Here is a 14927-nt window from a genome sequence, read left to right on the forward strand (position 1 = left end):
ACGGCAGCCGCACCGCCAGCCGCCCCCGCGGCCGCACCGCCAGCGCCCACTCGTGAGCCGCCCTGCGGCCACCGCTGGCCACCGCTGCCGCCCAGCGCAGCGCCCGCATGGCGGCCCCGCTGTCCCCACACACACACGGCGACGTTATCCTCGACACCAGCCGTTAACGGGCGGCCGCGCCCGCCCAGGGGCTGCTGGGAAACGTAGTTCCTCGCCGCGCGGGAAGGACTACGAGGTGCCCGGACGGGGGTAGGCGTACATTAGCCAATGAGCGGCGAGGGGAGGCGGAGCCTTGGTATGCTCTGCTTCCATTGGGCGGTGAAAAGGGTGTTGCAACCAATGAGAAGCGAGGGCGGTTGAAGTAGCGCCAAAGGAGTGCAGCCGGTGTTGCCATAGGGACGAGGGACGCCGAGCAGGTAGGGACCGGACCGGACCGGACCGGACCGGACCGGACCGGACCGGACCGGACCGGACCGGACCGGACCGGGCGGGCAGACAGCGGGCAGCGGACCGGGACCGGGACCGGGACCGGGACCTGCGAGGTGCGTGGCCCGCAGCGACAGCAGCGCCCAGGGGAGGGGAGCGGAGCGGGGCCCCCCGGCCCGCAGCGCGGGGCTGAGGAACGGGAGGAACGAGGCCTCGGGGCTCGCGGGGCGAAGCAGCCCCGAGCGCGGGGGGAGCTGCACGTTGCGAGACACGCTGGAAAAAAACCGTTTTCCAAAGGCGGGATTGCGGGGCTCCGAGCTGCCAGGTGTCAGGGGGCTTGGCTAGCCCGTTATTTGCTGTGGCTCTGCTACCACGCAGGCCAGCCGGGCCCGAGGCAGCCCGGGGAGTATTTCCCATAGCTCTGCACCAGTGTGTCAGGGAGCAGCGGTCCTAACAGGCTTAAGAAACAAGCTGGGATCTAGAGGCATCAGTTAAAGAGACTGTTATGGGCTTCTTAGTCCACATTGGAATACAATAATTTTACAAAGGGATGTGGCCGGGCACAGCTGATGGGAAGCTGGGATGAAATTCCCAATGAAGGTTTCCTAACGGCAGCTGGCTGCCGGTGGTGAAGCCGCACAGAGAGGTGCCGCCCTGGACACGAGGACAGTGAAATCCAGGGCTGTTTGTTGCTTTCCCACGCTCTTACATTCCCTGTGTTTTGAAACTCTCCTTGTTTACTTCATTTCTGTTGCTGTCTGGCTGGGAGTGATTCCCTCTGAGTCCAAAATGCTGCCTAGGTGGCTAATGGGGAAGAACCTGGTCCTACTGTAATTTTCACTGTAAAGGGTCTACTTCATAATGGTCAATAAAGCACTTCAKCTTAAGTTATTTCATCAGTTTATGTTAGTGAATCTGAAAAAGACAGAAAGTGACAGTCTGTAATATTCTATAAAGACAAAAATATGTTAATAAATATCGTGGGACATGAAGAGGGCTCTAAGTTAAAATGGTCAAGGCTGCAGGAATAGTTGCTTTGGGGGAAAAAAATATTACATGGAATATKACATGGAAAAAAATATTACCTGGAATTGTCGCCATGGAGTAGAAGGGCGCGCTGAGCYGAGCTGTCGCTGCCCTGGTGGGCCGGGGCGGGAGGCAGAGCGGTGCGGTGCGCGGCGGGACCGCGGTGCGATGTGCTGCGCTCCCGCCAGCTGACAGTCCCTTCCAGAAGCAACTTCTGCCGCCGTTCAAGGCGGGGAATTCCCTTTCCTTGGGCGGGCCGTGGCTGGCGCCTCCCGCTCCCCCCGGTCCGGGCTGCTGTGACCCTGTCCCTGTCCCCGCTCTGGATGGGGCGCTTGGCGCTGTCCTCTTGGAGCAGGGCTTTGCCAGCCTGGTGTGACATCCCAGAATCCTGGAATGCCAGAGGTGGGAAGGGACCCCTAGAGCTCATCCAGTCCARCCCCCTRCTCCAGCAGGGACACCCAGAGCACGGGGCACAGGGCGGCATCCAGGYGCCTTTGGAAGATCTCCAGAGAAGGAGACTCCACAGCCTCCCTGGGCAGCCTGKGCCAGGGCTCKGGCACCCTCACACCAAACAAGTTCTTCCTCACATGCACATGGAGCTGCCTGGGTTTCAGCTTGCACCCATTGCCCCTTGTCCTGCCACTGAGCCTGGACACCCCTGAGAAGAGTTTGGCCCCTTCCTCCCTATGTTCTCCTGTTGGGTACTTAGACATATTGATCAGATCCCCTCTCAACCTTCTCTTCTCAAATCATCATCTTTGCACATCTTTAATATTGGCACGTTCCGTGTAATGGAGAATCTTGGTCTGAGGAACAATTCAAAGCTTCTGAAGCCTTAGCTACCTGTGTATTTAACCATTTGKTTTTTTTCGTTTTTGTCACTAGATGTCTGTTAGGGGTCTAAACACATTTTAAAATACATTTAAGATTACTAAAGAAAATGCAAAGTGCTTGTCACTGGGAAGCAGCTTTCATTTCTCCTCGCTTCATGTTTTTTTCTCCRTTTTCTCCTTATGCCATCTACATTTATCTATGAAGTAAATTCAGTTTCGCTTTTCATGCTCTTGCCCTAATTACCAGAATTAGTAATCCAAATAAAATGGGATTTATTTTCACTTTTAGTTCCAGATCTGCGATTTCAAGATGCCTGTGTCTGAACACAGGCTCTGGGTGCACCACAGGCACGGGGGGTTAAACCACAAAGTGTGCAAGTGAATCCTTAGTGATTTACCTTAGAGTCAAGTCCTTGATCATTGACAGATGTTTGAATACCTGAACGTTGTGGTAAGCTAAGGCATTTACCAGAATATTCTGTGTTTCATGCAAAGGCAATAGAAAACAAATCTTAGATTGCTTTGTGAAATAGATTTTAAAGCCACAGCTATATAAGATGTACTTTTAGGCTAAGAAAAGTTCAAGAAAGGTTTTAAGGGAAGGTGAATGAAAAGAAATTGTCCTCCAGGAGAGGCTTTACCAGGAATAGATCTTTCACTTGGACAGTTAGAAATAAGTGCAGAGCAAGGTCAGACAGCTTCAGATACCCAGAGGATATGAACATTGGTTAGTCTTCTTGGGCAGGATTAAGATCATCCATCTGCTCTACCRGAAATGAGGAAATGATGCAGCCTCCCTGCTCGATCAGGAGAGGCTGCCCTGGAGGAGGATCTTCTTGCTGGAACCAGGTTCACGCTGATGTTTCTACCTGCAGAGACAGGATCACCTCCTTCCAACTTAACATCCAGAGTTAGGTCAAGATTTACCACTCACACGGCTACTTATGTCATAATTTTTTTTTTCCCATATCATAAAGTGCAAGATGTTTGGTATCAGGATTTTTTTGAGAAGTTTATTAAAAGATAATATTAAAGATTAAATTAAATTAAAGGTATTGTAATTTGAAATTACAATATTTATATTTTAATTCATTTAGTTCATTTTGCAAATTTTTTTTCAGTATTTTTTTCTGGAACATCTTCCTTGAGCRTTCCTAACTTCTCAAGCCAGGTCTAGGGTTCAACGAGTAGCAAACCTTGTTTTTGCATTTGTTTTCCTCCCTGTTTTCCAGTGTGTGTGTAGTGATGGTAACAGTTCCTCCCTGCGGTGCCCGAGTGAGATTCTCCCTAGAACAGAGTGGTTTGGATTTGGTTTCTTAGTTTCTTTGTTTTGCTGTCAGAAGTTTCCAAGACAAGCAAGTTCCTCAGAGACACCCAGTCCAAAGGGAAGTGGCGAATCTTTACCCTCCAGTCCCCGTGTCTCAGACCCATCTAAACACAAGTGTAGCAGACCAAGCCCAAGAATGAGTAGCCCGAGGTGATGCCATCCGAACTGCAAGGACTGCAAGCTGATGGGAACCATGGACCTTGTGATGGAAACTGCTGGACAACTGCACCTAGCTGTGCGATGTGGTGTCGTTTCCTCAGCAGTTATCTGTGAAGCCGGGCAGTTCACCTAACCCAACAGTCCCCCAAGCAGAGCAGAACTTGCTGGGTATGTAACGCCCGTGGGCACCRGCAGCTGCAGGAATCAGTTGGTGTCAGTGCAGCTCTCGATTCAAGGCAGCCCATGTGGCTGAAACACAGGGCTCTGCCAAGTCAAAACAGACGTTCTGCTCCTTAAGAGCTGGCTGACAGGATACACTGCGTCGATTTGGCTTTTGGAAGCAAGTATTAGGACGTGGAATTGTAGGGGATGAAAAGAAAAATCACGGTGCTGTTGAACAGATCAGTGGTACTCCTGTGTTTTCAGTATAATCTGTTGTCCTCATCTCTCCCCTTCACCTCTTCTGGAAGAGGATGTGGTAGAGCTGGAAAAAGCAAGAAGGTTGTCAGGGACATTAGAAGGTAGAGCAGTAACAGGTAGCTTTTTCAGCCAAGAAAAAAGGCCCTAGAAAGCATAGATGGGTGGCGTGGAAAGGACTTGATTGCTCAGCGGCTCTTCCAGCACAAGAACTAGTGGCACCAAAGGAAGCTGATGGGAGCCAGGTTCAAACAAATGAACCAAAAGATTTGGTTATTCACATCCTGCATGGAGGAGTAAAATGAAGACCAATGGGAACTGAAGATTTTCCATGAAAGCCAGGAGAGAATGGGCAGAATCAGGGAAGCATCACTGTGCTGAGGGTGGTGGACACTTTTAGTCCTCCCCGGTTCTGGCTGGGAGGGTGCTGAGTTAGACTGGCTTTAGGTCTCATGAGCTGTTGCCATTCTGATGTTCAGCTGAATTGCATAACCRCTTTCTTTCCTAGTTCATTCAGTGTGAAAAACTAAATCAGTTGGTTTTTCTTTGGATAAGAGCTGTGCTTGGATAAGAGTTGTTTGGATAAGTGCTGAAGGTAGCCGAGGATGTGGGTAAACAGCCTGCACCGTGCCCAGGGCTCAGCTGAGATCCTGCTCCTTCCCTGCTGCCAGCAGAGCAGATGGGAAACACAGAATAACTTCCAGCAACATGAGCCAGCCTAGCTCAGTCTGGCATCGATTTCATTCTCCAGGCTTCCTTATTTGATTTTGCCCGAGAAAGTAATCGTGAAACTGTTCTGGCAGATGGGTGCTGGGGGAGGATGGGTGCATCACCCTTGCAAAAGATAGGAATAACATGAAGCTGAGATACGTAACAGCTGGGAATGTATACGTTTGCATTGGTTTAAATAACCTGGTTGAATTGGAACCTCCCAGCTTTGTGTGGTAACCAAGAATGAGTGAGGAAATTAAGGAATTTATCACTTCATCGGGAAGCAAGTGGCAGAGCGGGCAGTGTGTAACGCRTGTGCTCTCAGTAAAGCCAGTCCAAAACAGCCTGTTTCTATGTAGCCACTTCCAKGAGGATGCACCAAAAGCTAAAATTTTTGCACCAAAGCTAATGAGACAATTTGCAAAATAACTGCTCTTTTGGCACAGATAACAGCTTCACAATTTGCTCCACTATTATCRAATAGAAATTACAAATAATCTTAAATGTACATTAATAAGAAAGTTGAGAATATATACTAAAATAATAATCAGGGTGCTATATTAGCATACAGACTTCCGTAAGATTTTACCTCCAGCATGGACAGTGCCAATAATGGATTCATGCTGTTAACTCCATGGCAATAACAGAAAAATCAATGTGCTCCATGATCTCTTATTTTTCATTGTGTTCAACTGTAAAAACAACCAGGAAACCAACCAATCAACCAACCAACCAACCAAAAATGTTCAACCTGAACTGAACCTGAATCTTTTTCTATTTTTCTATTTAATTTTATAAATGCAAGGGACAGGTTAAAAGGATTAATTCATCTGCATTAATAAAACGGATTCCTGAAAGTACAGGTCCCTGGTGAGATTCCTATAAATTTGCTAACTTTTTCTTTAATCTSAACGGTGTATCTTCATACATGGAGCTGTTTGGAAGGAGATTTTGCTGCTTTGTGCAGTTTTTCAGGCTGTGCTGCTGTCCTGAAGCTGTTTCGTGTGTGGTTCTCAGCTGGGTTTGACTTGGCTTCCAAGGCTGACTCCCCTTTCGCTCTCCCTGCAGTTCTGGTCAGAAAAAGGCTCTGGGTTTGGGYTTTTTTTTGCAGCTCTACAGTTTGCAAACATCCATATTTGTTGAGCTATTATGTAAACATAGAAATAATTCCAACTTTCAGTTCTATTCAAATTAGATTTTTTACTTACCAGGTACAGCAAAAATGCTTTTTTGTTCCATTTTTGTTTTTGACCTATATATACCTAATTTGTTATAAGCTGGTCTTTAAATGTGATTATAGGTAGGAGGAATGTTAAGCTTAAGTGTTGTGTATGGGACCTACCTCTTGCTGAGATTCTGAAAGGGCAGCTTTGGTCCCTTCCTGCCCGAGCAGCAGTGGAGAGCAGGGCTATGGCACTAGCTGAGGCCGCCTCGGTGTTGTGAGGAGGCCTCAGTGCCTCCAAGCCGCCTGTCCCTGCCTGTTTCTCACCACTGTAGTAGGAGCTTCTCAGTTTCAGAGGGCTGTTCTTGTTCTGTTGATGGCCATCGACTTGGAGTCTTCGAGGAAAACTCTTTTGTACAACCCTACTGCCAACAGTTGTAGCTCAGGTGTCTTTTTGAGTGGTGTCAACTGTGTGTTTCACACAGAAGWAGCAAAAGAAACCCACTAACTTCTCTTTCTCTGCACTGTTCTGCTTAGAACTTYGTTCACTCTGCTTTTCCTCCTTCCAAATGCCCCCAAGGCACAAGCAAAACACCAGCAGCTGTGAACATGGCATATACATTCGAAAATATTCAGCAGCTCTTTATAGATGAAAAAGAATTCTATTTATAAATGTGTATACATGTTTATGTASAGTATTTCAGAGCTTATTTCTTGGCCTCTGTGCTGTTTACAGTTGTTTCACAATGTTTTGACTCCTCTAGGAGAAATCATGAAATTGCTTTTTTTTTTCCATAAGCAAATACAGCTGCTGAAATCTCTCTAAAAGTCAAAATGTTCTTGAAGGAATTCCAAACAGCACCAAAGAAAGTCATAAACTCACCAGTCCAAGCTTCACTACCTTTCTAGACAACAGTGACTCTTCAAAAGGTGGATACACAAAATATAACCTTTTAATATCAATTTTTCTCCACCTTAACTGGAAAAAATAGATTATATTTCTCTTAATTGTCAGCCTTATAGCTTTAAAATGTGAAGTTACCCTGATTGCTTCATAGGATGGCATGTGCTATTTGAAATATTCTGGTATGCTCTCTGTTTTATTACAGATTTTATTATAAACCAAGGGGAGTCAGAATTAAGAGATGCATTTTTTTAAGAGYAAAGTCTCCCATATCCTGTGTAAAAGACTGAAAAGACATCAAGACTAGTTAACCTGATGGGAGGTCTGGGTCTTTGGCTGCCTGTTTGCTCCAGCTTTCATAGTGACTTTGCACTATAGCAGAATACAAAGTTCTCTGCATTGTGATTACTGCTGCTGCCAGGTTACACTTGCAGTAATTTTCCTTCTAAAATTTTGGGCAAAACCACAGTGGTGCTTAGGGAGGTTGCCCATTTGATGCCTTTAAGGTCAACTTTAATCTGTGAAGGACTTGTTGAATCCTTCCACGAGTGTCCTCCCCAGTTCCCTCTATTTTGTTTTACAAATATGCTCTGGCCTCCCAGTCTTATAACCCAGCAAGATTTGTGGGTGCTGCACAGGTCATTCTTTCCTCTCCTCCCTCTATAAAATGCTCCATGCCTCTCTTGGATAGTCTGTCATTCCGCATCTTTCATGTCTTTCCCCTGAAATGTTTGCATTTTTTTTTACTGCCTTCATATAAAATATTGTTATCCCAGTAAATGTTTTGGGCAGTTCCTAATCAGCAGTTTTATATTATGACAATTACTGATCTGTTTGGCATTGCTGTGTCCTGCCGGGATGCCAGGAGCTGTGTCCCCTTGTAATTCAGCTCCCTTTTCCCCATCCCTCTTCCCCGTTTTCACACACCTCAGCTAGGTCTGATGAATGACAGATTTGAAAACATAGCTGCTCAAAGCCTTGATAAACTTGATCTAGCTTTGAGGTTAGCCCAGCTCTGTGTAGACTGGACCAGATGACCCCAGAGGTCTCTTATTAAACAACGGGCATTGAACTACAGAAAGATTTAGGCCAGAAGTGTTGTGTTCAACACTCTCTAACATTTATAAAATGATAAAAATAACCAAGTATTCAAGAGTTTTATACTATTCATGCAACAACAGAATGACAGTATAGCTTTTTATAAGCCTCTCATATTGTTCTATCTCCCTCACCCTGTGATGTTTATGACTTGAATGTGGCTCTCACGTGTTTCTGTTTTCTCTTTACCACATAATTTATCCTGAATAGTCGTATATAACCTGATAGATATAATGTGATTAACTGAATTTGGTATTTCTATTACTCTCTAGAATTTCAAAAAATGAGTGAAGCTGGTGAAGAAAGCTCTTTCAGTGACACAGAACTGGAAGTTCAAAGGGTGGAACCTCTCTCTGCTCTAGCTCCAACCGTTTATACTCGGGATGAAGGATCCATGGATATAACAGCGAGTCCTGCATTTCAGTGTTTAGATGAGGTACCATGAACACTTCCTCGGTCTTTAGCACTGCCTATTGTGTCAAAAACAATTAATTTAAAATATATATTTCGTTGCTAATAGTTGAAGATTGTTGCCATATGGTATCCATAGCTTTTTTTTTTCCCTCTCTAATTATTAGACGATAAGAATGTTTTGTGAAGCAGATGCCTACACAAGGCATATATATCTTGTTGGAGATAGTGTGCTTAGAGATATCCGTGTTATTTCCTTCAGTGACCATGGCCTTGAGGGAGTGAAAATAGAGAAATCCAGTTCTTGTAGGATTCTAGCCGTAGAGGCAGTTGTCTGGTAGTGTTTCGACAGGCTGAATAGCTGCAGGAAAAATCCAAGCTAAATGATTTTTGAAACAAAATCACTGAAGAGATCTTTGGGAACCTAGTTTCTTTTGCAGATTTTTCTGAGTTAAGAAAACTTTTGAAATAGCAAAAATGTTTTAGTATGTAAAGTATTAATATAATTGTAAATAGAGTGATGACTAGATGGAGGTTTAACTTGGTAATAATAATATCTTAGACTAAAAATGGGATAGGTTTTTGAATTTTTCTTCTTTTATACCCTATTTTTATTTTTTAAGTAAAATTGCAGTTTCATCTGCATTCACTAAAGCAGCATAAAATCTATATGTTAAAAACAGCAGCAACCAGAAGAAATGCAGTATGTGCAGCTTTTCCAAACGCCTAATTAAATTCAGAGAAATTGCTTGCTCTTAACAAGTGAACTCTTAAATTACATGGTCATGTAGTTTTTTCCATGGAGCCCTCCTCATTTGGTGCACCAGATTTGACAGTCAGCTGTGAGTAAGCAGGTACTTGTTATTACTTTCATTCAATCAGATCAGATTGTTTTATGGAACACTGGCATTATTCAGTTTGCATTTCCCCCATCGTCTCTTTATGAAATTATGGATGCATAAAACTGAAAGAGACCTCAAGAGATCACCCACCCCAAAACTGAACACTGATTCTCTGCAGTTATTTGTCCAACTCATTCATTAAAACCTCTGCTGATGTAGATTCTACACCTGCTTTCACACATCCTTTCCCAAAGTTTGCTAATGATCAGAGTTATGAAGTTTTCCTAAAGCCCAGTTTAGGTTTCCTTTATAGTGAGTTATTCTGCTTTCTTCTTGCCTTTCCCGCAGTGGCACTGGAGAGCAGTTAATCCCTGCACCCTTTATAATAAACATGGACATCTCTTGTGTCTGGAGGAGACCCAAKTGCTTCAAACTTTCTTCAGGCTTCATGTTTCCTGAAAGTTCTTTCTCTTCTACTTTCTTTCCCCTGGGCTCTCTGCAGCTGCCAGATCTCTGTGGCAGTCCCTGATCTGCCTTGGACGTAAGATGAAAATAATAAGATGTCTTCATGCTCCACACAAAATAAAATAACACTAAGTAATATAGCAATCTAAAAGACATTCTGCTCTTCTGTTCCTGTAAATTACAGTGAAAACATTTTTTTTTCTAGCTTCATTCTAAAAATAGCCAGATTATTTGGCATCTTTTCAAAGGAGGTTATTGTGCATGTAAAGCTAAAAGCCAACTTGCTTAACTCCAGCATCACAAACAATTAATGGGAAATATAGGGTAGCATTGGTATTAGAAATTGTTCCCAACTTGGGAAAATACTTGCAGTGGAAAATGAAAGTAATTAATTTGCATAAGCTTTCAGAATAAGCACTTTCTGACATTAATTATTTTTTAAAAGGACATTACTCATCTATTCCTGCAATAGTTTTTAACAGCTAGTACTTGTGCTTTATGAGTCAGCTGGCCATTTCAGCCACTRTTCACATTTCTTCTCTTACACCAACACATCTTTGTTTTTCTTTGCTGAACTTTTTACACATTAGAAATAAATGGTGACTTAGGTCACCATAGAAATTGCTGCTTGATATGACTGTAGTCTCCTGTAATAGCTTTCCAGAGTTTTCCATTGGAACAATCACGTTGTCTCTGGTTTAATGGCTCGTCGTTTATAGTAGCAAATACTCACTGGAAGGAGCATATTTGGTATTTAAGATTTCCTGAAGACTAGAGCTTCTGGCAGTAATCCTTCCATTCAAACTAGTCTTGATTATCTCAGGTAAAGAGCAGGTAGTTCCAGAAAGTCTAACGTGCCCCCGARTCTCCTTTTCTTATAACACACAGGAACGTTGTTTAGCTTTGTTGGGTCAGTCAAAATGCTAAAAAGGGGCTGGAAGTTTGATCATCAGCCACTCAGTCCGTTGTGACTTGTTTCTTTCCCCAACTGTTTTTATTTATTACCAAGATGGCATCAACCCCGGTGCTTCCACTGCTATTGATCAGAGACCGAGCTCACATTCACACCACGAACTTTCTCCGTCTTGTAGCCTTTGTTCTTATGAAATAAAGAACCTTGCTCTAACTCTTCTAACTGAATTTCTTACCTAATGAATCTTTCCAGATAGTCTATTTCCTTCAAGTAAGAGCCACGGAAAATAAATCAATGTGGATCATGTTAATTACTTTTCATAAAAAACTKCAGAGTTTAGTATCTGTTATGACAAAATCAATATATTATTTGAATATATATTTGTGATATATTGAGATAACAGTGTTGTTGTCATTTTGAATTTGCTGCTTTCTTGACCATGTATGTGCAACTTGATTCTAAAAAAAGTATAAAACTCACCATATTTTATTTTATTATACATGTGCATTATCTGAACTTTAAGAGCTATCAATATTGATATAATATTTTACTAGCAACTGGCATGCAATTTTTTTTTCCAGTAGATGGTACAATAAAAGATTTTACTGCACAACTTTCTCCCTTTATGTTCACATCATTATTACTGCAACACCCCTGTTACTTGTAAAACACCACTGAAAATACTGAAATTGGCATCTGAAAAAAAAAATACAGAACATGGCATGAAACTAGATTAAATGCTCCAGGTGCCTAGATTAGGCAGAATGAAAATAGAAAAGACTGGTAAACAACTCACCGCCTGCCCTCTCTAATTCCATTTGCCCTCCCTGCACTGAGGTAGTTGGGTTTGGTGGTTGTTTTTCCCTGTGGATACTCAAGTTGTTCCTTCATTCCCTCCACCTGATGCAGCCTTTCTCCTTTAATAGGAACATACACAGATAAAAAAAGGGACCAGTTGTCATAACAATGCTGTGGACGTTCAGTTTGTAGTCTATTTATATTCCTCAAATGCTTTTCTGATGGTTAATCTTTCTGTTACTCAAATTGCAATTAAAAGCGTAGTATGATCCCAGGCACTAAAAAGAGCCCTATTGAAGATATCTTTCCAATCTGAGAGTGAGTCATCGACAACCACACTCCAGGAACAGTTTTCCATCCACTAGATCTTTGCATGATTTCAAAGATTGGAAGATTGGATAAAGTTGATGAATTGCTCACAAAATCTACTAGTTTATCTTTTTGGTTCACTTGACTACCCAAAGTTTAGAATTCCCTGGGTTCTTTCAGGTAGGATGAGAAATTAGTTAGGAAGCCAAGTGTAAAATATGTAYGAACTCATCTAGTTAAAAAAATAGGAAAAAGAAAAGAAATCAAAATGATTTCAAATGATAAATCAAACCATGGAGAAATCAAATGATAAGGTTGGGAGGGTAGCCTTTCCTGATTCCAGTTTTTTCAGTTAATGATAGACAGCAGTTCTTGCTAGACTTCATTTAAGAATGACATCTCTGGGCTTTTCTGTGTGCTGCTTTCGCTTTCTCTTCCTTCTGTGGATATGTTCTTGGGGTAGGAATGTTGTGTTTGCTTCTTTCAAATATATACATTTAGTTCTGAAACAATATTGAGAAAAAACAGTAGGCAAATTTTATCTTGTATGCCTGCCATAGGTGGGCACTACTAGGGAGCTTTTTGCTCCAATATTGCAATTTTGCTCTTATTTCTAAGGAAAAGGTGCCAGTTTCAGGGAGTTGATACCTTGTTTGGTAAGTACCACAGCAATACCCCTCTGCTAACAAACCCTGCCCGTTTAGGTGCCGAATCTCAACCTGGAGAAGAATGATCTCCTATGAGCAATATCTCTGAAAGGGCTACTACAGGCTGGTCCTTTTTTGAAGAAAATACTTATATACCTTGTAGAAAAACTAGCTTGGTAGACTAAGAAATTATTATTATTTTTTTAATATAAGAGAAGCACTGTGTGCTTACAGCTCTTACACAATCCTCTGTGTCTTGTCGCATGGTGACCGTCACAGGGATGTGTTTCCATACTCTGGAGATGGACATATGCTCCAGCAAAGGGACAAAAATCTTAACCCGGCGGTTGGAGGCAAACCACATTTTCCAACTGAGGCAGACCCTGGCACGCTCCACATGTTTCATGCTTTAAAGGCTCCTGGCACAAAAACAAAGCTATATAAATGTGTTGGCACGAATAGGAGACAGATGTTGCCTCCACATGCACCCATCGGAATCTAACTGCTAATTAAATTAATTTTTTTTTTACTTTGTTGGCATGGTCACTTGGGGAATCAGCTAGGGATGATGCCTGTAAGCTACAGCCTGTATTTTATATAACTTTCAGCAAGCAACCAATATTTTAACACTGTGGTTAGTGGTTCTGAGGGGGAAATTGCTTGATTAGTGGCAGCTCCTATTAAAACTGTAAAGCAAGGAGGAGGATTTACAGATGCAGAATTGCCTTTCGACAGCAGGAATGGGAACAGAGGCTACCCACTATGCCTGGGGCATGRAGAGATTCATGTTACTGCTAACAAGTGAAATTGTGTGCAGACAAAGCCAGAAGAAGAGGACTGAGATGAGCCCAAAGCAGACAGTGTTTCTGCTGATTTCTAAAAAGCCTTTAAAAAGTGCAGAACTTCCTTGCATTTTCGTCATTCCTTACAAATTTCCAAGACTCACCAGACTTCAATAAACCATCAAGGTGCTGTTCTGTGTGCCAAGCTGTCTCCCTCTCCCCCTTTTCTCACCTGACACAGGCAACCAAAAGCTGGTCTTCCAAAATAGGACAGACTGTGCTCAAATTGAGAGTCTATCTGGCCTTGGCATCTGACATTTTTCTGGCGTAGCTGCGTGGTGGGGAGGCCAGAGCAACGGGAACCGAACGTGCATCCRAGTGGTACAGCTCGATTGCAGGCGTTTTGTGTGTGCCTAACTCCAGCCAGGAACCTTTCATCAGATACTGTTTATTTGAATAAGAATTTAAACTTAAAATAAAAGTGTCTCTCGATGGAGAAKCGGCTCTCCTACAGAGCTGGTTACCTTAAATGTTAAAAATGGGAATTATTTCTGGTTTACTTACTCTCAAGGTCTCTGTCCAAATACTACTTAGGGAAAAGCCTTAGAGAGCTGTGTAAGGAAGAACCCAGTATCTTTGGACTTAGCACTTAAAGACGGAGCTGCAGAGAGACATTTATAGCCTATCCAAGGCGAGAGATGAGCATTTCTGCTTCTCCAAGTAGATCCCACTTCTCCATAAAAGTCACTGACTCAGCACAAATGCTCAGAAATCAGCGTGTGAATCACGCTGGTTTTCTGCTACGGAATTCTGAATGTTAATGTGCTATTTGGGTAAATGCATAATGTTAATTAGACTGCGTRTTCCTCCTGCTTATATGAACATCCTTTAGTGATAGGGTGTTGTCTGCTTTTTCCAGTTATCGATTATTTTCCAGCTAGATTCTTGCTATTCTGATATATTGGTTCATACGCTATTCCTATGACTTGTGTTATGGTTGGATTTGACTCACAATCTTAAAACACTGTTTTCTGTTTCCATTTAATGTTGAGGGTCATGGCCAAACTCACTTCTGGCAGAAGTACTTATAACCCCATAGAAGTTTTGTTAAAGCTGTGAATGAAATGCAAACATTTAAGTGGAAGGTTTGAAGTTAGCAGGGACTATAGTTTTGCTTAACCGTTTTTCTTTGAAAATTTTATTTTGGTAAGTCAATATTTGCTTCTGATTGCCCTTTTTTTTTCTTTTTTGAGTAGTTTTGAGAACCATCATAATTTTCTTTGAAAATATCACATAAATACAAATACTTATTTTTGACCTAAGTGTGCACCTGTTGCAGAAATCAATCCTTTAAATAGTTTCCAGAGGTGATTGAAATGTTTCTCCAAAAACAAAGACCACTAAGGAAAGCCTTTCCTGAGCTGATACCTAGTGAYATTTCCATGAAAAAGTGCAGATAAAATCAGTGCTTTCAAACCTTCTTTTTCATTTCTCTCCTTTTTWAAAATATTTTGTGTTTGTGTTAAACAACTCATGGAAAGCCAAGAAATTACAGTCTACTTGGCTGATCCCATTCAACAGATGGAGTTGTGCCTTTACTTTTTGGAAAAATCCCACAGGAATTTTGCTCGCCAGCCTGCTGTTAGTAATCTTTTTTACTAAAAGTCTACGTTTAAATATTAGTAACATCAGAACCA

The 14927-nt window shown here is 42.5% G+C and overlaps 1 protein-coding gene across 1 annotated transcript in view; it reads left to right on the forward strand.

Moving 5' to 3' along the window:
- Positions 1–397: 397 nt before the first annotated feature.
- CCDC146 (coiled-coil domain containing 146) overlaps positions 398–14927 on the forward strand; it is a 71903-nt gene continuing 57373 nt past the window's right edge. Inside the window, exons 1-2 of the mRNA XM_026046434.1 lie at positions 398–416; positions 8336–8499. Of these exons, the coding sequence (XP_025902219.1) occupies positions 8347–8499 (153 nt within the window). The 5' untranslated portion in view covers positions 398–416; positions 8336–8346. The remainder of the gene's footprint in view (positions 417–8335; positions 8500–14927) is intronic.

This window comes from Nothoprocta perdicaria, unplaced genomic scaffold (genome assembly GCF_003342845.1).
Source record: "Nothoprocta perdicaria isolate Ctin4 unplaced genomic scaffold, notPer1 scaffold_44, whole genome shotgun sequence".
In the NCBI taxonomy this organism is placed as follows: Eukaryota; Metazoa; Chordata; class Aves; order Tinamiformes; family Tinamidae; genus Nothoprocta; species Nothoprocta perdicaria.